Below are 26,275 nucleotides of genomic sequence, written 5' to 3' on the forward strand. Positions count from 1 at the left end.
CATTAAAGTGCTCACTCTATTCATGGGAACTGTTTTAAGTGCTTCACATATAGGTAGCCTTTGAATCTCTATAACTAGTCTACTATGTAGGTAGAATTATCATTACCATTGCCATTTTAAGGAAGAAGTGAAGTCAGAGAAAGGTTAAGAAACATGTCCAACATTGCAAAGCAGAGCAATATGAAATGGTCCAGCTGAGAACCCGCCCTTTAAATGATGCCACCCTCTTTCATAACAGAGCCTCAGAATTTTTCTATTACTAAAAGAAAAAGTAATTCTAAATTATTTGTCAGGAACATCCAGCTTAGCCAATCAAGGAATAATCAAACTTACTCTTTATTCTACCCAACAACTGAACAGATACAAACTTATCATTGCTATGTGAGCTTTAAGATTCCAAGTTAATTTCCAATTACGTATAGCTCGATCGCTGTCATGGAAAGTAAAAAAGCCATAGTTACCTAGATATCTTTTTCAGCGACTGTCAGTTTTTAGCAGGTTCACAGAAGTTAAATTAAAATGTAGAAATCATGGCGGGGCGCCTGGGTGGCTTAGTGGGTTAAAGCCTCTGCCTTCTGCTCAGGTCATGATCCCAGGGTCCTGGGATGGAGCCCCACATCGGGCGCTCTGCTCAGCAGGGAACCTGCTTCCCCCTCTCTCTCTGCCCGTCTCTCTGCCTACTTGTGATCTCTGTCAAATAAATAAATTTAAAAAAATATTTAAAAAAATGTAAAAATCATATACTAACCAAGGCTTGGTTGTCACAATGAATGTAAAACAGTAATGATTTATTTTAACAAATCTTAAAGAGAACAAGAACTGGTCGCTAATGGTTTTCAACTATGTCCTTATTTCTTGGGTAACAGATGTGTCTCGCAAAAGTGACGTCCGGTGTTGGCAGTTTGTGTTTTTATGATATGTTAACATCGTATGTAAGAGCACTGGGTGTGGTGCATAAACAATGAATCTTGGAACACTGAAAAAATAAAATAAAATAAAATAAAAAAGAAGAACGCCATAATGGGGAATAACAAAGCAAGAAATGTCTGAGTTTCAAAGGCCTGCTCTCACGTTCCTCTGATGTATCATTCCAGGCGTTAGCATATGTTTTACAAAGCAAGTTTTCTAAGCACAGAGAAATCAATTAAAATGGAAAGCAACATGAATTTCCCTCCCATATTTGCATTCTCTGGGTAACATTATGGCCCTTTACACATTCCACATTGCTTTAGAGAGCCTTCTTTCTCGCCCGTAGAGGGGGCTCCCTACGACAGATGACTTTCTTCAGGGCCAGGTCCTTGAGCTGATTCATGATTGTGTCCTTTATGGTCTTCAGCACAGGGTCCTACATGTACCAAGAATTCAATAAATCTTTCTTATTTTGTGAATTAATGTCATGCGGGAAATTGTGAAAGCAAACAAGGAAAAACGCTGTTCTGGGGACAGTTTTAAGAAAAGCATATGCTTAATTTACAATAGGTTCTGAAAATATCTTTTCCTATGGATGATGTACTCAAGCACTTACCATTTAAAAAAAAAATAAAATGTGGGGCGCCTGGGTGGCTCAATCAGTTAAGCATCTGCCTTTGGCTCAGGTCATGATCCCAGGGTCCTAGAGTCGAGTCCCCATTCGAGTCCCCTATCAGGCTTCTTGCTTGGTGAGGAGTCTGTTTCTCCTTCTGCCTGCCTCTTCCCCTGCTTGTGCTCTATCTCTCTCTCTGACAAATGAATTAAAAAAAAAATCTTTAAAAAAAATATGAGAGTTAGCCTTTAAATACATGGGCATTTCATAGTGTGGCAACAGTAGTAAAGTGTGAGTGAGTGTGTGTGTGTGTTGTGTGTGTGTGTGTGTGTGTAGCAGAAGGAAACTGCTGATGAACTATCCACTGGGCCCCACCACTAGCATAAAAGGCATAAAATTTTCCTTCCTGTTTTTTTGGGAGTGAAGGGGCGGAAGGAGAGAAAGAATCTTAAGCAGACCCCGACCCAGAGCAGACCTGGACACAGGGCTCCATCTCATGATCCTGAGATCATGACCTGAGCCTAAAGCAAGAGTTGGACACTTAACTGACTGAGCCACCCAGGCACCCCCTCTCTTTTTTTCCTTTTTGTAGAGGCAGGACTTGTAATCTTGACTATTAAGGAGCTGGGTTTCAAATAACTACCTAAAAATTAAAAACCAAAATAAAACACACAGTCATTTGTTTTGTCTCTTTTCCTGTGTTATTCTTACCTCCCCAAGATTCTCTAAGTTATTTGCAAAACGTTATTTTCATATGAGCTATTGTTCTAGGAGAAATATCCATGATTGTGTCAAACTTTCAAAGGGCTCTGTGATGGAGGAAAAAAATTAAGAACCATTGCTGCTAGGAAGTAATTGATCTGAGAGAGAGAGAGAGAGAGAATAAATATAATAATATTATATATTTATTTATATATATTTATATATAATAAATGATCTATTTATATTTATAATATAATATTATATAAATAAATATAATACATATCTATATATTTAACTTGGTATTTTTCTGCAGCATGAATATAGTTGGAAATTTTAGGATAAGATTTGATACTAGGCAAGAGGCAAAGAAATGTCAACATAGCTGTTTGCTTTCGTGTAGTACTAGAGAAGAAAATCTGTTGGAAATCATCAAATTTGCTTTCTCCAAGCAAGTATGGCATATATTATCTGAGAACCTATTTATAGTGTGCCAAACACTGTAGTAACTGACTCATTGGGCACAGGTATGTGATGTATCTCCACACACTATCCTACAAGTAAACATTTATCCCAAACACCAACTTGAAGTGGCATTTACAAAGGAGGAGGGAAGACAAAGACCATAAATATAAATTTTGCCTTAACAATGGCAATGTTTTTACCTAAAGTGGGGCTTAAAAGTCAAATTCCTTTGGAATCTGCATGTCCTTCCATCTTCAAAAACAAAAAATATATCTATAGCAAATAAAGCAATATGTGTCCTGAGTTGACAGGACACCTTGTGAGCCTACTTTGGACATTACTTAGATATGTTCATTACCTCCTTTTAATTAATGTCACTTTCTGTCTCTTAGTAAGAAGTGTTTACTCTGGGTTCTCAGGTCTTATGGGAAATGTTAGTCTAAAGCACTTCATCCTAAGGAACTAACTTTGCATATAAAGAAAATATTTTTATCCGTATTATGCTGGAAAAACAAAGATTTTAGAAAAAGGTTGTTTTGTGTATTGCCCTTTGATACATGGGAAGAGGGGTTGCCTGAAAATTGCTATCACTAAAATCAATATGAGAAATCTGTTTATAAAAATACACATGACCTTGTTAGTCATCTCAAAAAGTTGGTTTCTGGTAGAGAGTTCAACAAGCTTTTCTCTTCATCAGTCACCTCAGAAAGCCATGAAACCCCATACATCTCCAAAAACGTAGGGACAATTTGGTAACATCAAAAGAAATTGTTACCAAGACAATTTGGTAACATCAAAAGAGAATAAGGTTCTCAAATTCTCTTAAATTCATTTAAAACAGGTGTACACAATACTAGATATCACCAAGCACCCATTTTAGCTGTTCCTTTATTTGCTGTTGTCATATAAAAAAGCTAAGTAATGCTGTCATTAACATTTTTTTGAATACTAAATAGGTCAAAAGTAATCCTGTAGCACCTATTTATTTGGACAACACAAATTTCAAGGTCTAACTGACTCATTAATTCTGCCTTGAGACTGATGTCCAAAACTCTGAGTGTAACCCAGGGAAAACAATGACTATTACCACAAAATAATAATAAACCACAAAACAAAATTAAAAAGACTTATTAGCCTCATATAAAATTTAAAAAAGAGTGTCTGGTATATGAATGGATAAAGAAGATGTGGCATACACAGGTAATGGAATATTACTCATCCATAAAAAGGATGAAACCTTGCCATTTGCAAGGACATGGATGGAGCTAGAGAGTATAAGGCTAAATGAAATGTCAGTTACAGGAAAACAAATACCATATGATTTCACTTACATGTGGAATTTAAGAAACAGAACAGGGGCGCCTGGGAGGCTCAGTGGGTTAAAGCCTCTGCCTTCGGCTCAGGTCATGATCCCAGGGTTCTGGGATTGAGCCCCGCATCAGGCTCTCTGCTTGACAGGGAGCCTGCTTCCCCCTCTCTGTCTGCCCGCCTCTCTGCCTACTTGTGACCTCTGTCTAATAAATAAATAAAATCTTAAAAAAAAAAGGTTAAAAAAATAAAAGAAACAGAACAAACGAATGAAGAATATAAACAGAAGAGAAAAACAAGAGAATAGACTCTTTCAATACAGAGAACTGGTGGTGGCCAGATGGGAGGAGGGTGGCGGGATGGAAGAAATAGATCAAGGGGATTAAGAGTTCGCTTATCCTGATCTACACTGAGAAAGGTACAGAATTGTGAATAATTAGATTGACCATCTGACATGGATATAACTCTGTATGTTAATCATACTTAAAGAAAAAAAAAAGAAACTGTCTACAGATACTACTGCTGGGAGTAAAAATTTGTATAAACTCCCTGAAAGACTGTTAATATGAATCAAAAACTCTAAAATTCCTACTCTTGACTTCTAAGAAAATGTAAACAACAAAACAAGTTAAGAAAAGTCACAGAGCTGAGTGATTCAATTCCTGGACTCTAGTACTAAAATGTCTGGCATCAAAGATTTACTTCACTTACAAGTCAAGTGACCTTGGGCAAGTGACTTATCTCCAGCCTCTGTCTTCTTATCTGTAAAACTGTATAACAATATTATCTTTCTCATATGTGTGTTTTGGGCATCAGAAGATTTAATACAAACAAATATACTTAATGAGTACGTGGCAGACAGTAAAAATCTCTTTTAGCTATTCTTATTGCCAGAGCTACTCTAAAAGTTTTTGTGATATTTAACAGCCACAGAAATTTATAAATTAATAGAATGTCCAACATTAGGGGAACATATAGCAGATCTACATAATCCTTATGATCTACTCCTCAACAAAGGAGAAAATATCCCTGCATATAGTTTCATAATTTTATATGACTTGACCCATGTTAAAAATATGTATACAAAAGGATCCAAAGGAAACACAGCAAAATGTCCAATGTATCTACTTCTGTTGGGCATTCAGGATAATTTTAATTTTCTCCTGTATAATTTTTAGATTTTTCCAAGCTTTCTCTAGTATTCATATATTCTATTACTTCTGAAATCAGAAAGAAAAAAAAAAAGGAAATGAGTTCTTTAAAAAGCTAGTACCCATGGGTGTGGGTTTGGGGAAGGATTGATTAAGTAGAACATGGAGGATTTTTAGGACAATAAAAAATACCCTGTAAGATACCATGATGATGGATACATGTCCTCATGCATTTTCCCAAACCCGTAGAATGTACAACACTAACAGTGAGCCTCAACTATGGATGTGGGAGGATTCTGATGTATCAATGTAGACTCATCAGTTGGAATAAATGTACCACTCTAGTGGGAAATGTTGATAATAGGGGACACAGCGCATGTGTGGAGATAGAAGGTATTTGGGAAATCTCTGTGCCTTCACTTCAATGTTTCTATGAACCTAAATCTGCTCTAAAAAAAAAAAATCTTACTAAAGAAAATGAATTAAAAAAAATTTTAGAGGAAAAAAAGTACTATTTGTTGTTTACTCATCTTTTATTTTTAGCTTGACATCAGTTATGCACATTTCAATCAGAACTGAATCAGCAGCCTATCGGAATTTTACCCCTCTAATTCTCAAAAATTGCCCAAGAAATTATCCAGGAACTAGATCTATAGAAGGATCTGTGGTTTAATTTGTTTGGGAAAATATGTTTACTCAAACTTATATTACTCTTTCGCTGCATTTTGATTTACATACCTGAGATCCTTAGAGAAGTAAGGGTGGGAAAAACTTAATCCAGGTAACAATGAAACCTATTGCACTGGTTTTATTATATATTTACTTCACTATTGGCTAAGGCACATTATCTATTTATTACCTTCAGGCTGTTTGAATTTCCCATCAGCTAATCCCTTGAGTCATGAATGATTTTAATGCATTGAAAACAGAGACAGTGAAAGATGGTTACTGGTTATCTTTATTTTCTCAGAACCATTCTGCTCCTTCAGTAACATGCTAAGCCATCATGCTTAGGACAAGAAAAATTTCAAAAACATTTTGGCATTTGGTAAATATCCTTGAGTTGGAGGATGCAGACTGTTGTATAAAGTAGCAAAACTACAGCTATTGCAACGATTGAATGAACTGTGAAATTTCATTCATTCACGACTTTAGAACTTGGGAAATACTCCAGAGATCATTCTTTATAATTTGTTCTAGTAATGAATTTTATATGCATGGACTTATTCACCAAAGAATACTTGGTAGGATTTCCTAAAGCAAGAAACTACAGAACTTCACTCAGCAAAGCCATTTAAAAAGCAGAAAACATTTAAAAACAAACATTTTGCAGTTAACTGTTAATTCTATGACTTCTGTTTTCATCAGTCCCCAAATGGATCATTTCTAGTGGATTTTCAAACTTCTCAAAATTAAACTTTTTTTTTAAGATTTTATTTATATATTTGAGAGAGAGAATGAGAGAGAGAGAGAGAGAGTGCATGAGAAGGGGGGAGGGTCAGAGGGAGAAGCAGACTCCCCACTGAGCAGGGAACCCAATGACCTGGGCCAAAGGCAGTCCCTTAAGCAAATGAGCCACCCAGGTGCCCCTCAAAATTAAACTTAAGTTTAATTTATTTCCCTGTATGACCTCATAAGGAAGATCATGGGTGTTTACCAATCCACAGGCACAGTATTGATCTAACTTCCCACCTAAGGAGTCTGACCACTGAGTTGGTCTAGGGCACAGAAAGAATAATTCATCTTAACTGAGTCCTCTCTGAGAGACATATGTATTCACAAAGCTTAGCAATAAATAAATAAATTTTATATAGACATAATTTTATACATAGATACACACACATATATGCAGACACATGTAATTATATGTATCAAATATTTTAAGTTTAATAAATTAAATTTATTAAACAAATAAATAATATATGCATATATTCAACCCATTAGCAGTGTGATTACTTCAAGTTGTAAAATGAAACACTACAAACATGTTCAAAGTTATAATCAGTCAAAACTAAAAGAGAATATAGCTAGAGCAGCAATGAATTTTGTTCCCAAATCAAAGGCTCTTTACTACATATTCCAGTCTCTGTCTAACCAATAAGATCTGTGATACCATATTAACACTAACATTTGAGGCAAAACAGTTCACCAGTGAGATCTTCCTAAAAGAACAGGCACATTGGTACCCGAAGATATCAGATTATTTGACAACTATTTTTAAAGAGTAATGACTCTTTTTTCTACATTTCTTAATAATTAAAAAAAATATATACTCACATCTAATAAGCCAGTAATGGCTAATTTCATCCCTAAAACTCTAGAGTTTCACCCCAATTTGTTTTAATGTGCAGAAAAAAGCATCATGGAAAAATACTGTATTATTACTGTATGTAACAATGCTATTTCCTGTTAATTCCTTCCCCTCTCTACTCTTCCAATTATACCCACATCTCAAAGATCTAAAATCTTTTTTTTTTAAAGATTTTATTTATTTATTTGACAGAGATCACAAGTAGGCAGAGAGGCAGGCAGAGAGAGAGGGGGAAGCAGGCTCCCCACTGAGCAGAGAGCCGGATGATGTGGGGCTTGATCCCAGGACCCTGAGATCATGACCTGAGCCGAAGGCAGAGACCCAACCCACTGAGCCACCCAGGCGCCCCTAAAATCTTCTTTTTGACTATTCATCCCCCCAAGGATTTATCCTTCATGAGAAACTCCAATATTCAGTTGTAGGACTTGGATATGTGATCTTCTGTGTAGGGCACTGATTCACTTGTATTAATTACGACAATCTAAGTAAATTGTAAGTTCCTTAAAATTCTTACCTTACCATTGTTTTTAAGCTGCTTCTTTCTTCACCAAAGGCTGACTATCTTACTAAGTACATGGCAAATGTCACCGTATAATCTACATACACTAATTCTTACTCTCAATTCTGTTTTTTATTCTCAAGCCTGTTAAATCAGAGTCAGAGTGGCCACTAAGAAGAATGCCTTTTCACACTATTGATGTTCAAAGAGAAAAAATGCATCCCAAGCTACTGCTTTGAGTTCACTGGGACCAGAAGCTACAACTTGCTCATTTTGGTAGTCATACAAAGATAATATAGTACTTGGCACATAGTAGGCACTGAATAAATATGTTGAATTATACTTCAGGATTTTCCATTATACTACAGAAGATCAAAAGACCCTTATTATTTCTGAAAAGACATGTTATTTAAGATTTTACTGAATGCTGAGGATAGAATAAAACTGCCCTTAGACTTTGCAAAAATGCTGTTCATCATCTTCCAATATATAATCCAATTGTGAATGATGAAGCAGTGGATAAGTAAATAACTAATCATAACTCAGTAAAATGCAGAGTTTTGTTCTAATTAGTACAATGTTTCAAGCAGCTATTATTATGTTCGAATCTACTCCAATACCCGAATATTCCGGTGACTCAAGTCCAGAGAACTTCTAAAAAGAAAAAGCCATTTTGAAATAACCTCAAAGGTCTAAAGCTGTTGGTGCAGAATTTACGCAAAAAAAAAAAAAAAAAAAAAAAAAAAAAAAAAAAAATTCAAAAAAGGATATTGCATTTTAGAATAGAAGAAGCAAAAAAGAAAAACAAATACCATACAGTGACTAACATAGTGATCTAGTCATAATCAGCTTTTTAAAAAATTTCTAATTTCTGCTCCAAGTTAATAAGAACTGTCTGCTAATTTATGTCAAGATATGGCATGGCCTAAGGGCACAGCATTGACAATAAAGGAATTAGAATTCTACATATAACAGTTTATGTTTTTAATACATACCAGTGGCAAGGTGCCAGAATACTGAATGTAACAATTGATGAAGAGTGAGGTTCAGAGCTGCAAGTCATAGCTACAGAGACCAACACGTTCTGCGATTTTACAAAGTTTTAAGTTACCCCTCCATTCAAAACTCCATCAAAGGCATGTTCAATCACACGTGCAGTACTATCTTAAAAAGATAAATGCTGGACAACTGCAAGATGTCATAAGTTAAACATACCCTATAAATACTTGTTCTCAAAATAACTATCATTCACATTATATAAAAGGCCAGGGTTCTGAGATTTGGCCTTAGTAGACATAACTCCACGTGCAAACCTAGGACAATGATAGCCTCAAGAAAGTAATTAGCAACCGCATCACAGCCTTTATCATTCATAAATTTCACTCTCAGGGTAAGATTTTTCCACAAACAGGCCCTGGCCGCCAATCAAAGATCCCAAAGCCTTAAGTCAAAATTTTATCTCTCAATCTGTCCAGAAGATAGATCCTTTCTTTTACTTGGTTGTACATTATTTACGTTTCCCCATACGTTTTGTAAATGACCTGTTTTTGTTTTTGCCCTTAGGGAAGGCTCAAATAAAAGAAGACACAGAAAGAGTGAGAGATCTGCAGATTTCCTGACCGACCTCTTCGTGATTCTAATGAAGAGCCCTAAGGAGGTTAAAAGTTTTCACCCTAGATCTACCTGGTCTCCAGATGTCTACAAGATAATGAGCCCCAGCAGAACCAGGACTCTGCAGTTCCTCCTTATTTATTCTGTCTAAAATAGACAGTGGAGTGACACATCATAATATAAGGAAGTATGTGCCCACAGAGGCAGAGTTTTGACTGCCTTTCTCTTAATTTCAGCCTCTTCCCCAAGACAACAAACACCTTACTTTGCTGATGTAGGCTTCCCACATCCCCCACCGTAGAAACCTCAACTACTATAAAGCACAGTTCTGCCAAGGGGAGCAAGCCCAAATTTGCTCATTTTTTAAAACGCCATAATGTTTCAGATGGAAACACAGCCTGCCAAAGATGTCAAATAAAAGAATAACAAAGAAGAAACGAATAGCATCTTTAGACTTGAATTGCAATGCATAGCCTCGCCATCTGTCAACCAGTTGTGAAGCAATGATCCCACGGATGCCCTGCGCACACGGACAAGTTAGATACTTGCACCCATCATCTGTGTCAGTCCCCACTCTCAGGACCTCAGTGGTAATTACGTTCTGTCTCTGGAACAACCTGCAGAAATGGCATGAGCCACTGGCAAACCCAACCCTGCCACTGAATGGGCCATTTTCACAGGTTTTCATTTGCTAACAAATGCGGAGCTCGGTTCCTAGAGGTGATGGGAAATCCGGGGAGCAGGGGAGTTGGGCTGGGGAAGGTGGGGGTGGAAAGGGGACTCTTTCTTCGCGTTTGTATGGGAAATTGGACAGAGGAGGTTCATCTCCAGAGGCCAGGCAGCCAAACCACCCCCCAGTCTCCTCCCCCCTGGCCTCAGAAAACAGGAATACAATTTTGGACCTCGAGTATGTACCACTCCTTCCCTTCCCCACCACGGCCACCACCTTAGAAGTTACAGGCTTCGCTCTCGCACAACTGCGGGTGCGGACTCCCTGACCGAGAGCCAAACCAGCCAGCCTTCGCGAGCGGAACAGTGGGCTCGGACTTCGCCACCAGCTCCGCGACGCCACCCGCTGCCGGCGGGGCAGGCTCGCGGGAGACCCCACCTCTCCCACCCGGCCCTCCTCCTCCCACCCCCGCTGCCTGGAGCAGCAGCCTGACTTACGCAGCCTCAACCCCGGCACCGCCTTGGCTTCCTTGGATCCCAATCACAGCTGTAGGGGTGGGAGGGTACACGTGGAACGGAAGGTCAGGGTGAGGGGGGAGCGGGAAAGAACGAGGCAGTCCGGTTCCCAAGAGCCAGGACGCAAGTGGCAAGACCCTGCTGCACGCCCACCACACACACGAACACGCTCACCGACGCGCCCCAGGTTCAATGCCAAGTGTCTACAAGATGGGAGGCTGGAAGGAGATGGGGTGGAGGGAAGGCCCGGAGTTACTGGGAGCGGCATTCGGAGAGCTGAGGATGCTTCAGGAACTGCCAAAGTGAGAAAGTCCCATACCCCCCCACCCCCCATCCCCAAGTCTGGGCTCCCCTGCCTGCCGCCCGGGTTGCCTTCCTTCCAGCCGGCTCGAGAGGCGAGGAGGGGAGTCGGAGCCAAGCTTCCCTTGGGCTGCCCTCCCCGGTCTGGCCCAGGGCCCGGAACCCGGCCCCTCTCCAGCCCCGGCTTGGGGAGATTGCCAGGCAAGGAGCGACTTGCCAAAGGACTCTGGGGGAGCAAGAGGGCAGGACAGGAGCATTTTGCACGCTCTGGCCCGGCTGCTCATTTCTTCCTCTGTCGACACACCCCCAGTGTGCCCCCTTCCCGGACATTACACGCACACAGAAACCGAGACACGCACGCGTTCGCCCTTCCCACCGTCCCAGGTCCATCGATTAAAACACTAGTTGATTTCCTCCTGATTAAAAAAAAAAAAAAAAAAAAAAAAAAAAAAAAAGTGCAACAACTCTTCTCCGGAGTAGCCCGAGCAAAGAAAGTCCGTCTGCGGGCGTCTTTCTATAGTTTTCCAGGAGTTAAGAAAACGGGCGGTCCCCAATGAAAACGGGACCGGAACCCCGAGGGGGCAAAAGGTGACGAACTCCTTCCCCACCCCCGCGCCTCTCACCTCCTTAAGTTCCTTGGCCACGTCCTTCAGGTCGCCCAGGACTAATTCCAGATCCTCCACGATGATCTTGATCTGCTCCTTCACCTTGGTTTTGGAGGCTGCCGGCGGTCCCTCGGCTGGAGAGGACGAGGAGGGGGTCCCCTTGGACTTGGCTGACATTCTCTGGGGGCAGGCGAGGCAGGTCAGCACAGGCGGGCGAGCGGAGGCTGCTGCGCGCCCCCGTCCCTGGCGCTGCTGCGGCCGCCCCGATCCCCCCACATCCTGGACGCTCCTTGGGCAGCGGCGGGTGGCTGCGCTCGGCGCTCGGCAGGGCGGCCGCACCGTGGTGCTGCCATCAACTCCCCGAGACGCGGCGCTCGGCGCGGGGCTGCAGACGGGTGAGCAGCGCGCCTGCGCCTCCTCCCGCCGCCGCCCGCCGCTCTCGCGCACACACGCGCTCGCTCCCCGCCCGCCGCGCCCCGGGCTGCCAGCTGCAGTCCCCGCCGCCCGGCCCTCCGGGAGCCCTGGCCCCGCACCTGGGCGCGCGCGAGCCCGGAGCCTGCTCCGCGCCCTGTCCAGCCCCGGCCTCGAACCTGAGCTGCCCGCGTCTCCGCAGCCCGAGGTGGGCTTTCTCACGGCTAGCCCCGCTGGCTTCCTTCTCGCCCGCGGGCAGAGCCATGGAGCCCCGGCGCACTTGGTGACAACATGCAAAGAAACACAGTAGGGCCCGCAGTTGAATTTGGGGGCGGGGGGAGGGGGCAGAAAAGCTACCCTAGGAGTTTACCCAGGACCAGAGTGTGTTCAGAAGGCCTCCAGTCACTCTCCTGGTGACCTGCGAGTTAAACGGAGGTGTGCCTACTTCTGCATGAGAGAGAGAGAGAGATGTGCATAAGTGATGAGCCCTCGCCCCCTGGAATAATGAAATTCAACCAATACTCTTGAAAGAGTTTGCCTAATCCTGCTGATTCCACAAAACTAACAGCGGATTTATTAATTTCAAGTCTTCACACCAAAAATTCCCCGGGGAGTCTGTCTGAGTCATCTTGGCTGTACTTATCTGGGACAGCTCCGCTTTTCTTTTTTTTAACTGTTTTCGTGACCTATGCCCATGTGTGTTTTGAGTGGAGCCGGGAGGGAATAAGCTGTCCGCATCTCTTCTTAGGGGAGTTGAATAAGAAGAGTGCCTACAACTTTTTCTTTTTTTAATCGGTTTTTTAAAAAAATCTCCATTTCAAGCCTTTTGCTACTAAATAGGAAATAACTTTCTGACTGTTCTGTCAAAAGGACCCAGGGACGGGAGTTAATAGGAAGCCTTCAGTTTCATTCTCAGTAGGTGGCTCCCATTCTCATTAGCTAAAGTTTTAATTTCCTTAGTAAAAAACCCATGAGCTATTAGCTACTGACCTGGCAGGAAGGCTGTACTTTATTGTCTTCAGCGCACACTACTCCAAATCATTATTTTAATAGGCGTCCCCTCTTCGTCATGCCTTCCCAGGGCCCTTGCTTCTTCCTTCTCACACCCCAGGTGGCTCCAACAAGCTTCTAGAGTTGAAGAAAATCTTGGCAGTTCTTCTGAGTTCCTTAAGCCCACCGCGGTCAGTCTTAATTCTGAACAATTTATCTTGACAAAAATCACTGGAAGTCATATATGAAATACGGAAAAAAAAAAAAAAGAGGCAACAGAAGAAAACAGAAATTTAGATATGGTGTCAAAACAGTAACAGCATTGAAAAATACATTGAAAAATCAGGAGACAAAGAAGAAAGCAGAGGCTACTGGGGAATAATTAAAATAAAGAATAATGAAACCAGTGTGCAGTAAGCAAATTGGAGAGGAGAAAAAAGAAGAAAAACTTAAAAGTGTTAAATAAGTAATATGTTTAAGGTTTCTGAGTTGGGGAAAATAGATTTTTTTTCTAAATTCCTTTACTTCTGCAGGTTCTTTATATTATATAGATATAACAGTAAAAATAATTATATCAGCTTTACAAACTGTCCCACTAAAAATTTCTAATTTTTATTGAGACTCTTATTTCATATGTGAATAAAGATAAATGGTCAGAAATGGCAGGAAATTATATGAGAAAAAAAGAAAAAGTGCTTTTCCTCTAGATTTGAATGTTTGACTGCAAGTAAATACAAAAGCCCCCTAAATTCAAAGAATAATGATTTTAGGCAAGAATACTGGAGAAGAAAGGAAGTGGTATTTTCCCTCCCACTGACAAAATAATATTCTTGTTATGCAAGAATATATCCATGCTACTCTGAATCACCTTCACTAAAGATGTGAAAAAAAAATCTGTTGTCCTATGGTGTCCATTGCTATTAATGAACAAAACTATTCTGGCTCAGAACTGAATCATAATTTTTGCTCTGAAACACACCATTCACACCCATATCAGTTTATTCTTAAATAATGGCGGCCCTCTATTTATGTCTATATTGGAACACAGCATGGAGTGAACTGAAAGGGGAAAAGTTAAAACTGACTTCCAAACCCAAACTTAAAAGCTTATAGGACCCAAGCAGTTGTGGCTACCACTATCTTCCAGTTATTAAGCAGGTATGGGTAAAATATTTCTAAAGAAGAAACTTTTACATAGTTAAAAAATACTGAGGGAAAGAAAGCAGAAGAAAATGACATACACACAAGAAGGGCACAAACATATTTATATATAAATATATTTTCTGTGTGTGTGTGTGTGTGTGTAGTCTATTTACTTTCTACTTTTTATTTTTAACCCTTATGGAAAAAAAACCATTCATTGCTTTGGCCCATCCTGGACTGTCAAAGCTTCATATATGATGTTTTAAAGCCAAATTACAGAGACCACAGAGCAGAAGTGACACATAGTAAAATTTCTGACAAATCTGTCCATAAATTTGTTTATATATGAGCACTAGCTACAAATGGGTACATACTCAAACCCCATCACTTATAAACTTAGACACAAAAACATACTTCTAAAAAAACGTAAGGTCTTATTCACAGAAGTGATTGTACACCCAGCATTTTATTCTGTGTCTTTATGTTTTCTGAGTTTTGCAGCAAGAAGGATTGGATAATTATAGGAGATCATCTAGTGGTTGTTTTTTTAGTTACAAGCACTTATCAGTATTCTTGGGCATGTGTGTGTGTGTGTGTGTGTGTGTGTGTGTGTGTGTGTAATCTATTGCAATCGATCCCTAATAATTGATGTGCAGGAAATGTAATGACACTGACATAATTCTGAATTCATTAGGAATTCAAGAATATTCCCAAAATACTTTGTCCCATTTTGGTGCAGTGGCTCTTACTGATTTATTACCTTAACAATGCTCATTGATTCTCAAACAACAGATAATAGGCATCACATAACATCACTCCTAATGGAGACTTCTGGTTTTCTTTCTTTTTTTTTTTTCTTTCATATGAATTTATTTTTGTTTGTAAAATCTAATAAAGTTATTAGAGATCTTTGAAAAGATGAAGAAACTAGAACTAGAACTCTGTGTTGACCCATACTTCTGCTGGAGTGGTCTCTGTTTATCTGGAGAAGAGTCTCCTTATCAACTGCTTTTGGCATGACCCTAGCTTCTACTGATAAATGCATATTGGTTTACAAAATGTGATCTGAGAATATAAGTGGAAGTTTTCTACGTAGAACCGTGTCTCTTGCAAGGCACCTGCTCAATAAATACTGGAGAAGAAAATAAAATACTGAATGAAGTGTTGTCCGTCTCGATGTGTTTTGAGATTAATTTAATTCAACAAATACTTTTTAAATGGCTGCTCTAGGAAAGAATCCAAACTACGGAGGAGCAACTAGCTTTAGCCAGACATAGTCCTAGTAGGAACAATTAGGTAATTCCACACAGGACTCGAATATAAAAAACTGAGATTACCTCAGAGTATCTCGTCTTGCCCTGTTTCCCAACTGCAATCAGTTAATTTCACTTGATCTCTGAAGTCAATATATACTTGGCTTTTGTTTTGTTTTTCTGTTTTTTACTTTTTATCCATGTGACAGAAACTGAACTTTGCCTAACGCAACAAAGGAAATTGTTTCAGAGCCAAACCGAAGAAAGGTTAAAGACAGGAATATCTTCACCTAGGATTGCAGCCAGAAATTCTAAGATCATTGGCACTACTGCTTTCTGTCCTTGTATCCCACCGCCTTTTTGTGGATTGTTACTTTCTCTTAAACTCATTTCTAAATAAGGTTAAAATGTTACCCTGGTAAGTCCAGGCTCCCATCTTCACTACATGGCAACTAGAAAAGAAAAAGAACATCACAGCAAGCTTCCGGGAGAAGACTCTGACAGGGCTAGCGCAGGGTATGGACACCTCAACCCATTGCCATTACCGGGTAAGGTGTAAAGCTAAGAGCAGGGTTGTGCCATCCTTACAGAAAAGGCATGCACTTGTATACTTATTACTATGATTTTCCAGCAGGTGGCAGTAAAACAAGTTATTCCACCAAAGCCCGTCTAGTATGATAATTTTCTTACACAGAAGTAAAGTGTTTTGGGGGCACCTGGGGGGTGGCGCAGTGGGTGAAGTGCTTGCCTTGGGCTCAAGTCATGATCCTAGGGTCCGGGGATCCAGCCCAGCACTGGGCTCCCTGCTCAGCATGGAATCTGCTTGAGATTCTCATTCTCTCTCTCTCTCTCTCTCTCTCTCTCTCTCTCTCTCCCTCTTCTGCTCTCTCTCATAAATAAGTTAACTGTTTTAAAAATAATAATTAAAAAAAGGAAGTAAAGTGTTTTCAAGAAGCAAAATCATTTACAGATGCACAGAAAGAAAGACACCGTAGGAGTTAGCGAGGCTTGGGTGAGGAAACTGGGGTGAGGACGTTTAATGACTGGCCCAACTTGGATCAAGTTGCCTGCACCAGTGCCCTATTTCACCACCAAAAGAGGAGACGTGCCCCTGGGAATATAAAAACAATAGGTATCCCCCATATAGACCTCAACGGGATCACATAACTTCTTTCTGACACTTAGAGATTAATATCTTTTCATTGTTCTCGCTTCTGGAAGCCAGCTTCATTCAAGTCTGCCATTGGGCATTCGGTTTACCCATACCAAGAACCCTTCATCCAGGCCCATCTCAGGGTTCCAGCTTGGAAGACCTCAGCAGCCCAGAGCTGCTCAACTGCCCTGGAACACGTGAAACAATTACTCCCTTTACCCGTTTTTAGGAGTTTCCACTCACCCTGAATCCCTGGGACCCGTGCCTGACATCCCATTCTCCCTCTCAGCTTCAAACTTCTGGGCCAAGTGAAGAGAGAACCTGAGACTTTCGGTACTCTGGGACTCTTACAGATGTGCCAAAGAGGTGTTTTTAAAACTTGGCCACCTGCCACGGTGCACCATTTAACAGCTTAGCTACCTTGTTCCCTAGAAGGCGATTCAACTATAACCAACACACACTTGATCATTGCATAGAAAACAATACACCCTCCTAGCCCTAAGATCATTGAAAATTCTACTCCATCATTCACACACCCAATTAATTTTCATAAGTACTTGGTGATAACTATTGCTGTACATTTCAGGATCCTTAGGTTTTTGTCTTAGTTTTTGTTCCCCCCACCCCAAGAAAGCAAGTAAGAGTGAGCCGGGAGGAATTAGTGGTTTTCATAAAATCAAGGTGGACAGAGAAGTTAGCAGCTGTTGTACCCCTCCCTCTATTTATGGAATATTCTGGCCTTCAGGAAAATAAGGCGGGGTCCTTCCAGGTACAAGATGGTCAGCAAGGTCATCCACTGTGTATGGCCAGTTAGAATATGAAGTTTTAGCTCCTCGTCTGAAAACTGGCATGGGATGACCCAGCTCTGCAAAGAGTCTAGGCATTCTGTATAATGCTGAGTATAAGGACTTAGACACCCTGCCAGTCTGAGCTCATGGACCTTGATATAATAATTGGGGTCCATAAAGAAGCTACTACTCTAATTGGTATGCTGCTTGTACTTTTTAATCCCACTTGCTTAGTGCTTTGGCCCAAGCCTCAACTCAAGCTTCAAATAATATTGTTGTAGACTGAATGTTTGTGTCCCCAATGCATTCCTAAGTTGAAGCCTCACCCCCCAAGTGTGATGGTGTTTGGAGATAGGGCCTTTGGGAGGTAGCTAGACTTAAATTAGTTCATGAAAGTGGGACCTCAGAATTACATTACTGGTTTTATTTTTTTTAAGATTTTATTTATTTATTCTGGGGGGCAGGGAGAAATAACATAGGGGGCGAAAACTCAAGCAGACTCTGCTCTGAGCATGGAGCCCGACAAGGGGCTCAATCCCACCACTGTGAGATCGTGACCTGAGCCAAAGGCAAGAATCAGCCGCTTAACCCACTATGCCACCAAGGTGTCCCGGAATTAGTGGCTTTATAAGGAGGGGAAGAGAGAGAGGTCTCCTTTAGGAGTGTGCACCAAGGAAAGGCCATGTGAGGCCACTGTGGGAAGATAGACATCTGCAAGCCAGGGAGTGAATCCTCCCTAGGAACTGAATTGGCCGCCACCCTGATTTTGGATTTCCTCACTTCCAAAAGTGTGAGAAAAGAAGTATCAGTTCTTTAAGTCACTTAGCTTATAGTATTCTGTTATGGAAGCCCAGACTAAGATAGATTTTGTTTTGTTTAGTTTTTCCAGCTTTAGTGAGATATGCAACATATAACGCTATGTAAGCTTAGGGCGTACAGTGTGGTGGTTTGAAAGATGTCGTAAAACAAAGGCCGCTGACCACCTTCATCCTGTCTCATGACTACCATTTCTTTCTTGCAGTGAAAACATTTACAATCTTCTCTTTGGGAAACTTTCAAGAGTGTAATACAGTGTCATGAGCTACAGTCTCTGTGCTGCACCATTACATCCCCAGAACTTGCTCATCTCATAATGGAAAGTCGGCACCCTTTGCCCAACGTCTCCCCTTTTTCACCATGCCTCACCACTAGTAACCACCACTCTACTGTCTCTTTCTACAGGTTCAGCTGTTAAAGGTTCCACATTTAATTGATACCACACAGTTTCTGTCTTTGTCTGACTTTAGTTCAGGATTTGTCTGACTTAGTTCAGGGTTGACCCAACTTGTCACAAATGGTAGCATTTGATTCTTTTTTTTATTTATTTATTTGAGAGAGAGACAGTGAGAGAGAGTATGAGCAAGGAGAAGGTCAGAGAGAGAAGCAGACTCCCCGTAGAGCTGGGAGCCCGATGAGGGACTCGATCCCGGGACTCCAGGATCATGACCTGAGCTGAAAGCAATCGCTTAACCAACTGAGCCACCCAGGCGCCCCACATTTGATTCTTTATCATGGCTGAATAAAACTCCACTGAGAGAGAGAGAAAGAGAGAGAGAGAGAGAGATCTTCTTTACTCATTTGTTTGTTGAATAACCCTTGGGTTGTTTCCACATCTTAGCTATAGTAAATATGGGAGAGTATGGATAAGTCTTTGAAATCCTGATTTCATTTCCTTTGGATATATTTCCAGAAGTGGGATAACTGAGTCAAATCATAGTTGAAGATGGATGTTGACACTGAGAAGGAGGACAGAGCTGGAAAAAATATGTAAAAATGTGAAAGCAGCTTTGGAGCTGAGTGAGGGGAGGAGGCTAGAGGGGTTTTGAGGTTCATGTTAGAACTGTGGATATTAGGGCTATTCTGGTCGGAACCGAGAAAGAAGAGAGTTAGAAAGCAAGGCTCCATCCTCTTAGAGAGTGTACAAATACTCGTGCACAGCATGTTTATGGAAACATGGACATGATGGGTCATTCTGGTGAGTCTCAGATGGAAATAAGGAACATCGTATTGGAAACTGGAGGAGGGGCAGCTAGGTGGCCCAGTCAGTTATCCGACCCAGGTATGACCCCATGGTCTTGGGATCAAGTCCCACATCAGACTCCCTGCTCAGCGGGGAGCCTGTTTCTCCCTCTCCCTTTGCCCCAGCTCTGCTTGTGCTCACGCTCTTTCTCTCACTCTCATTCTCAAATAAATAAATAAAATCTTAAAAATATAAAAAAGGAAACTAGGAAAGGCGATCCTTGTTATAAAGGGGCAAAGGACTTCTTTGAATCCTTTTGGTACTCTTCCTGTTTTGTAGAGGGAGAGTTTAGGAGCGATGCAAGTGGATATTTAATAGAGGAGATTTTTAAGCAAAATATCAAAGGAACAGTTGCTTCCTCCTGGTTGCTTACAGTGTAACTCAAGGAGAGAGAGATGAATTGAAGGAGGAATTATTAGGTAAAAAGGAACCGGGACTTAAACATTAAGAAAACTATAAGCTTGACCATTTTGCAAAAATAAATAATAAATAAGTGCATTCCAAAGAAAACACCAAAGGTACAGCTAGGCTTATATAAATTGGACACACCCAGTTTGAACTGAAAGGGATGGAGATGGGACGAAGTAAAGGAAGTCTGTCTGACTTGTGAGGTCCTATAGGATTGGGTCATAGCGTTATTAGGGTATGAACTTGTACTCTCCTCCAAGAAAGGGGAAGAAGGACCAAAGGCAGTTCAGAGTTGATCCGGGACACCACCTTGGTTTTAACAGATTGAATAGGGTTCAACCAAAGACTTGGGGATGAGTCCCTCTCGCAAAGCCACAGGGCCAGGCAGCCCATGGCCTTAGGGGTGTAATGCCCCCCAGCGGAGCCACAGAGGTGGGATGACTGCCCCTGCCGGCTTGTAGGATGGAGCAATGAACCAAAAAGGATTGGTATATTGTCGAGCTTTAACATCTGATGAAATGAAATTTGCCCTACTAGATATGGGACTTGCTGGGGACCGATCCCCATTTCCTTATATTCCTCCCTTTTGGAATAAGAATGTCTGTCCTATGGCTGTGCCACCACCATACGTTGGAAGCACAGTAACCATGAGTCTGGTTTCAAAAAGTTCACATCTAAAGAGCAGTTCTGCTTCAGGATGAATTATGCATCCAGGTTCACCCATACCTAATTCCGATGATACAGGAATAAGACTTTGGACTTGAGTCTGTAGGGCTGATCCTGGGACAAGTTAAGGTTTTGGGGGCTGCTGGGATGGAATGAATGTGTTTTGCATGTGAGGAGATCAATCTGGGGGGGGTGCTGAAGCCCAGTGTTATTGACTGAGTGTTTGTTGTTCCCTCAAAATTCCAATGTTGAACCCTAAGCCCAGTGTTATTTGGAGATGGGGCCTTTGGGAGGTAACTGGGGTTACCTGCGGTCATGAGAAAGGGCCTTCATGACAGGATTAGGGACCGCCCTTTAAGAAGAAGCCCTCTCTCAATAGTTCTCTGTCTCTCACCCTTCCCTTCTTCCTCTTCCCCTCACCTCCTTACCTCCCTCTCTCTTTCTCTGCCTCTCTCTCCACGAGCACCAAGGACAGGCCCTTTCTTGTCAGGAAGCAGCACGAAGGCAGCCAGGCATCTGCAAGCCAAGAAGAGAATTCTCACTAGGAGCCAAATCTGCTGGCATCCCAATCTCCGACTTGTCAACCTCCAAAACTACAAGAAAATAAATCTCTGTTGTTTAAGCCATCCAGCCTCTGGTATGTTGTGATGGCAGGGAGAGCTCTCTGAGATAGGTATGACCCACCTAGGAGGAGTTCTATAATTACATGAAGAGGGTGTCATCTCTTAGAGAGCGTGTGAGTTAAACCGTGGAGTCTGGCAAGTACACACAGTGTGTATGTGCACAATGCTCTCTGGGGTTTTGCAATTCACAAGCTCTGAAGTTGAAGGTTAAAGTCCTCTGAAATGGACAGAAATGGGCAGGGAGAGAAAGAGAGAAAGACAGTCAGTAATCCAGTTAGGATGTTTGCCTTGGACGCCCAGTGGATAGAGCCTCAGGGCATACACTTGGGAGGAATAATGAGGCTGGATTGGAAATAATCCATAGGCTTTTCAGGAGTGAGAAGGCAGTATCAGCTACAGGCTCTGGCAACTGATTCGAGACATTGGTGTAAAAGACGTCAAGTTGGATTTTAAGATTTTGAGTCTACGTCATTTACGAGAGTTCATTCTAATAGGTTTTGAAATATACTTAAAAGTCATGCCTAATCTGGGAATGATGCATTTTGCTAGGCTGAATAAAAAATAAACTAAAGGAATGTTTCACCTAAGAGGAAAACAAGTGGTCGTCGTCTGTGTTATTTTCCTGCAGAGTTCAGGTGTGTACATAAATGATAATACCATTTAAAGACCAGATATTATTATCAGAGTTCATGTGTCAGAATAGTCAACGTCATAAAATAAGCAGGTGTTTGTACCCTAATGTAAAACACTCATTACAGTGACATTTTAGAGAATCTTAGAATTTCAGGATTAGAAATGACCTTAGAAACCATATAATCCAAATCTTTTAATCTTACTGATATAGACAATGAGTTCAGAGAGATTACCCAGAATTAAGAAGTGACTGGAATCAGACCTTCTGACACTTGGTCACACATGGACCCTTGAATGATACAAATAGGTCAAAAGAACATTAGCTGTCTCAAAACTAACTCTTTTCGAAAGCACTGTGTAATCATGAGATATGGTAAGAACCATCTCTCCTCTGTAAAAGCTCCTACATCTTGAGGCCTGTGGGCAATCTCTAGTACTTTTTAAAAAAAATTATTTATTTATTTGACAGACAGAGATCACAAGTAGTCAGAGAGGCAGGCAGAGAGAGAGGAAGAGAAGCAGGCTCCCCGCTGAACAGAGAGCCCGATGCGGGGCTCAATCCCAGGGTCCTGGGATCATGACCTGAGCCGAAGGCAGAGGCTCTAACCCACGGAGCCACCCAAGTGCCCCTATCTCTAGTATTTTAAAAGTCTTGATGACCATATCCTTTGAAAGACAGCAGGGATCAGAAAAAGGAAGCATCAATACTACAAGTTCTAGAAAAGCTATATAGGAGACATCCAAGGACAGCACCAGAATAAGATAGAAAAGAAACTGTTAACTTGGTAATACAGAAAAATAATTAGTACATAACTTCATAACATAGATTTCTTAATGTTATATTTCACAAAAATTGCATATATGTGTATAGGATGGCAACATAGAAAATATTTTTAACCATCTGTCACTACTGAAATTTGATCAAAGTCTTGATATATCTGCTATTTTAATAATATTGGCTCTAATTTAATTAAATTTTTCTCAATATACTTTTCCATACTTATAAGCTGTTTCATTTCTTTTTCAGTAACTTCTAATCCTTTGATAAAGATGTTTAATTTTTTTTTTTTTTTTTTTTTTTTTTGGAGAGAGAAAGAGAGAGGTGGGGGCAAGGGCAGAGGGAAAAGGAGAGTCTTAAGCAGACTCCACGCTGAGCAGAGCCAGGCATGGGGCTCAAGCTCCTGACCCTGAGATCCTGACCTGAGCCAAAAATCAAGAGTTGGATGCTTCACTGACTGAGCCACCCAGGTGCCCCTCTAATTCTTTGAAACCATTTTCAACCCAGCATGTATTTGTAAATGCGACAATTAAAAGGGAAGAATGCTCCGTGTTGATCAATTTAAGACAGCGTCTTTATTCCATAGTGACATTTCAGCATAATGCCTTCTACATTACTGTTTCACATAATTTTTGTAAAATCTTTTGAATTTTAGAATGTATAAAATCCTATCAGACGGTATTTCCGCTGTGCTTAGCCCCAGCTCAACTAACAGTTTAGCAGGGCATCTGAAAATGGCTCAGCCCCTTCCCACGTAGCACAGTGGGATAGCAGAGCGTTCCCTCATCCCATTAAATGCCACTCATATCAACCGTCTAGATGTCTAAAAGGCTCCCTAGAGAGTTTCCTTTAAAAACCACTTTGCCGTGGGGTTTTTAGGATCTAATAGAAGGAAAAGTCTCTATCTCTTATTTGGGGTTTTCAAAGAACTGGTACAAAGTGTTACTCTGTCTCGATTACTCTTTCTAAACAATAAAGCAGCAGGCAGTGGTGGAAACTGAGTAGATCTGAAGTTAGACACCTTTGGTTTGAAACTCTTATTCTGTCCCTAGCTCTGTGATCTTAGACACTGAAACGCCACCAGTGTGCTAACAGTACCTATTTGCAAAAGTGAATTGAGAATCAACAGAGATAATTATGTGGAAACGTTTTATAAACTGTGAATTACTGAACAACTATTAGTCACTGTTACTCTTTTTGTTTGTTCTGATTGATTTTCTCTTTGCGTCAAGGAACGTGCCACCTCCCTTGATCCAGGACTTGGCTGCTTTTCAGAATCACTTGATTAAGTAAACCCCTCTACAACAGCAATTTTTCAAAGTATATTCTAACAGTTTCAATTAAAAAAAATTGAAACACGGTGTACTATGTACCCCTCTTACATATGATGAAGGTAAATATCAGGATATGAAAGTCTGAAACGTCTCACCTGTTTTAGTTTCCAGACTTGATTTGACTATGGAATCCTATGCTTTCTATGTCTGGTCCCTCCCTTCCCTTCCCTTTTTCTTCCTTCTCTTCCTTTTTCTTTTAACATAACACCTGTTAAGTATTCTGCTTCAAGAATTTCATGGAACACAATTTTTTAAGATCTGTTCCAAAAGCTTTGAATGATGATTACACTTGATCATGTTTTGCTTTTCCTAAGAACTGATTCTATACAGTGTGATTATTCAGTATAGAAGGACTTTATCAGAAATCCTGTTCTGTGTTTCTGGAGTATTTTACGCTCATGTATTTTTTCAAATAACAAATTTTGTTCTGTTATTCTTATTCATGCTGTATTTGTATAGATCCCTACTATTTTCCAACCACTGCCTAATGTCTCATCATCTCCTTCGAGGCCCAGTATCAAGCAATAAAACTGGAGTGGGGAAGTACCATTATCCTCACTTTAAGGTTAGGAGCCTTAATTGAGATCATACAATTGTTGTGGGACGTCCAGCAGCACAAAGCAAGTGTCCTCATTCTTGCTCACTGAGCTTACTCATACAGTGCAGAGCTTCCTGACTCCTAGTCTTTCATACCATGCACCTCCAATCCTCCTTGCTGTCTTTCAGTGCCAAAAACTAGTGTATTTTCTGCTTTAGGTCAGATACGTAAAGGGGAGAATTTGCTTATTTTTAGCTGCCTGATAACTGAACTCAATCTTTATTCATTACAGTCTTTGGGAATGTGGGGGGTGGCGGGGCTGGGGTTGGGAGGGATCTCTTTCATTAGAATTACTTAAGAGAAATTTTCCATTCTCAAGTTCAGACCAAGATTTATTTTAAAAAACTTCCAAGATTGTGGCTATGTCAGATTTTTTAAGGATTAGACTGAATCCACTCAAAGGTTTGTGTTCATAATTCCACTGCGAAGAACAGTCTGCGCTATAAACAATGGGACTTTCCCTGCCACAAGGGCATGACAATGTTTTCTATGCAAGAAAAGCAATTGTTCAAGTGTTGCCCATCTGGAGCCATAAAAGGGCTCAGAATACACTAATGAAACTGAGAAAACAAAAGGGAAAGCTTTTTGCCATGTACTTTCCCCCATGCCTTTGACACGTTGGCAGCTCAGTAACATTCTCGACATTTCTGAGCTGTTCGGTGCAGCAGCACACGAACAGAAAAGTGTGACTTAGACTCCACTGGCATGTCACCAGGCTCCAGCACAAGGTAACATGCAGTTGGCTCCTCTTGAGATAAGCTGAATGCCAGGTAATTTATAGCCAAGCGAACCGGATGGTCGGGATGGTGTGAAAGCCGCACTGGGTACCAAATTCTGCAATAATGTCACCACTGGACTCCATTTGCTCCTGCCCCAGGATTTTTACTTATTTATTGTTTTACGAGGTACAGCCTACAAATCAATAAGTTACACAGTATTGATTCCAGTCAGGGGTATAAGCGATTTCTCATTTACCTGATAACACGTATGTTTCCAGGCTTGGAAACTGTGGGAAGATAGAGGGTTTCCCTAAATCTAGTCATAAAATTATTTTCATATGATCCTTTCGATTTTTGACCCAATACGTACATTAGAATCTTTTCGGTCATTTTTGGAAGCCTAACCCTAGTAAAGTTGTGAAATTAAACCAGAGCTCCCCCATGACTTTCTACCTTGCTGATTCTGCTGCCACAGAATGCTTGCTGGACGACAGGTGAGGGATAGAGAGGTGACGAATGGAGCCTGATGAGGCAGTCACCAGAGCAAGAGATCGCATTAATGAAACCAGACAAACCGTCCACTAGTTTTTGCAATGATCTATTCCTGGGAGACTTATCTGCCTGGACAGCATCCACGTGTTCCTTTGTTGTCTGCCTTCTACACTGGTTCAGATGATAGGGACGAGAGGAAGAATTTTTTTTTTTAAGATTTTATTTATCTATTTGAGACACAGTAATAGAGAGACAGAGCATGAGTCTGAACAGAGGGAGGGGCAGAGGCAGAGGGAGAAGCAGACTCCCTGCTGAGTAGGTAGCCTGATGCAGGGCTCGATCCCAGGACCCCGAGATCATGACTTGACCCGACACCTGCAGCTTAACCAAATGTGCCACCCATGTGTCCCAAGAGGAAGAATATTTCTTTAGCATATTGCCTGCAGGGTTGCCTGGGTCCCCAAGTCACAGTCCTTGACAAAAGCCTGCCTGGGTTCTGTTTATTCTGTTCTCCCCACGTTTCCCTTCAGACCTTGGCTGTTCCTCACATTCTGTACCACTGCTTTGTGTC

General features: G+C 41.2%; 1 protein-coding gene across 6 annotated transcripts in view; it reads right to left on the reverse strand.

Moving 5' to 3' along the window:
- Positions 1-12,504, reverse strand: part of PRR16 (proline rich 16) — a 195,945-nt gene extending 183,441 nt beyond the window's left edge. The window contains exons 1-2 of one of the 6 annotated variants that reach the window (XM_047731048.1): positions 12,438-12,504; positions 11,675-11,836 (exon numbers count right to left, since the gene is read on the reverse strand). In XM_047731048.1, the coding sequence (XP_047587004.1) occupies positions 11,675-11,833 (159 nt within the window). In that variant the 5' untranslated portion in view covers positions 11,834-11,836; positions 12,438-12,504. Of the gene's footprint in view, positions 1-2,233; positions 2,332-11,674; positions 12,073-12,189; positions 12,207-12,246; positions 12,393-12,437 lie in introns of those variants that run through there. The other 5 variants (XM_047731047.1, XM_047731049.1, XM_047731053.1 and 2 more) reach the window with 5 other exon arrangements.
- Positions 12,505-26,275: the final 13,771 nt, after the last annotated feature.

This window comes from Lutra lutra, chromosome 5 (assembly GCF_902655055.1).
Source record: "Lutra lutra chromosome 5, mLutLut1.2, whole genome shotgun sequence".
In the NCBI taxonomy this organism is placed as follows: Eukaryota; Metazoa; Chordata; class Mammalia; order Carnivora; family Mustelidae; genus Lutra; species Lutra lutra.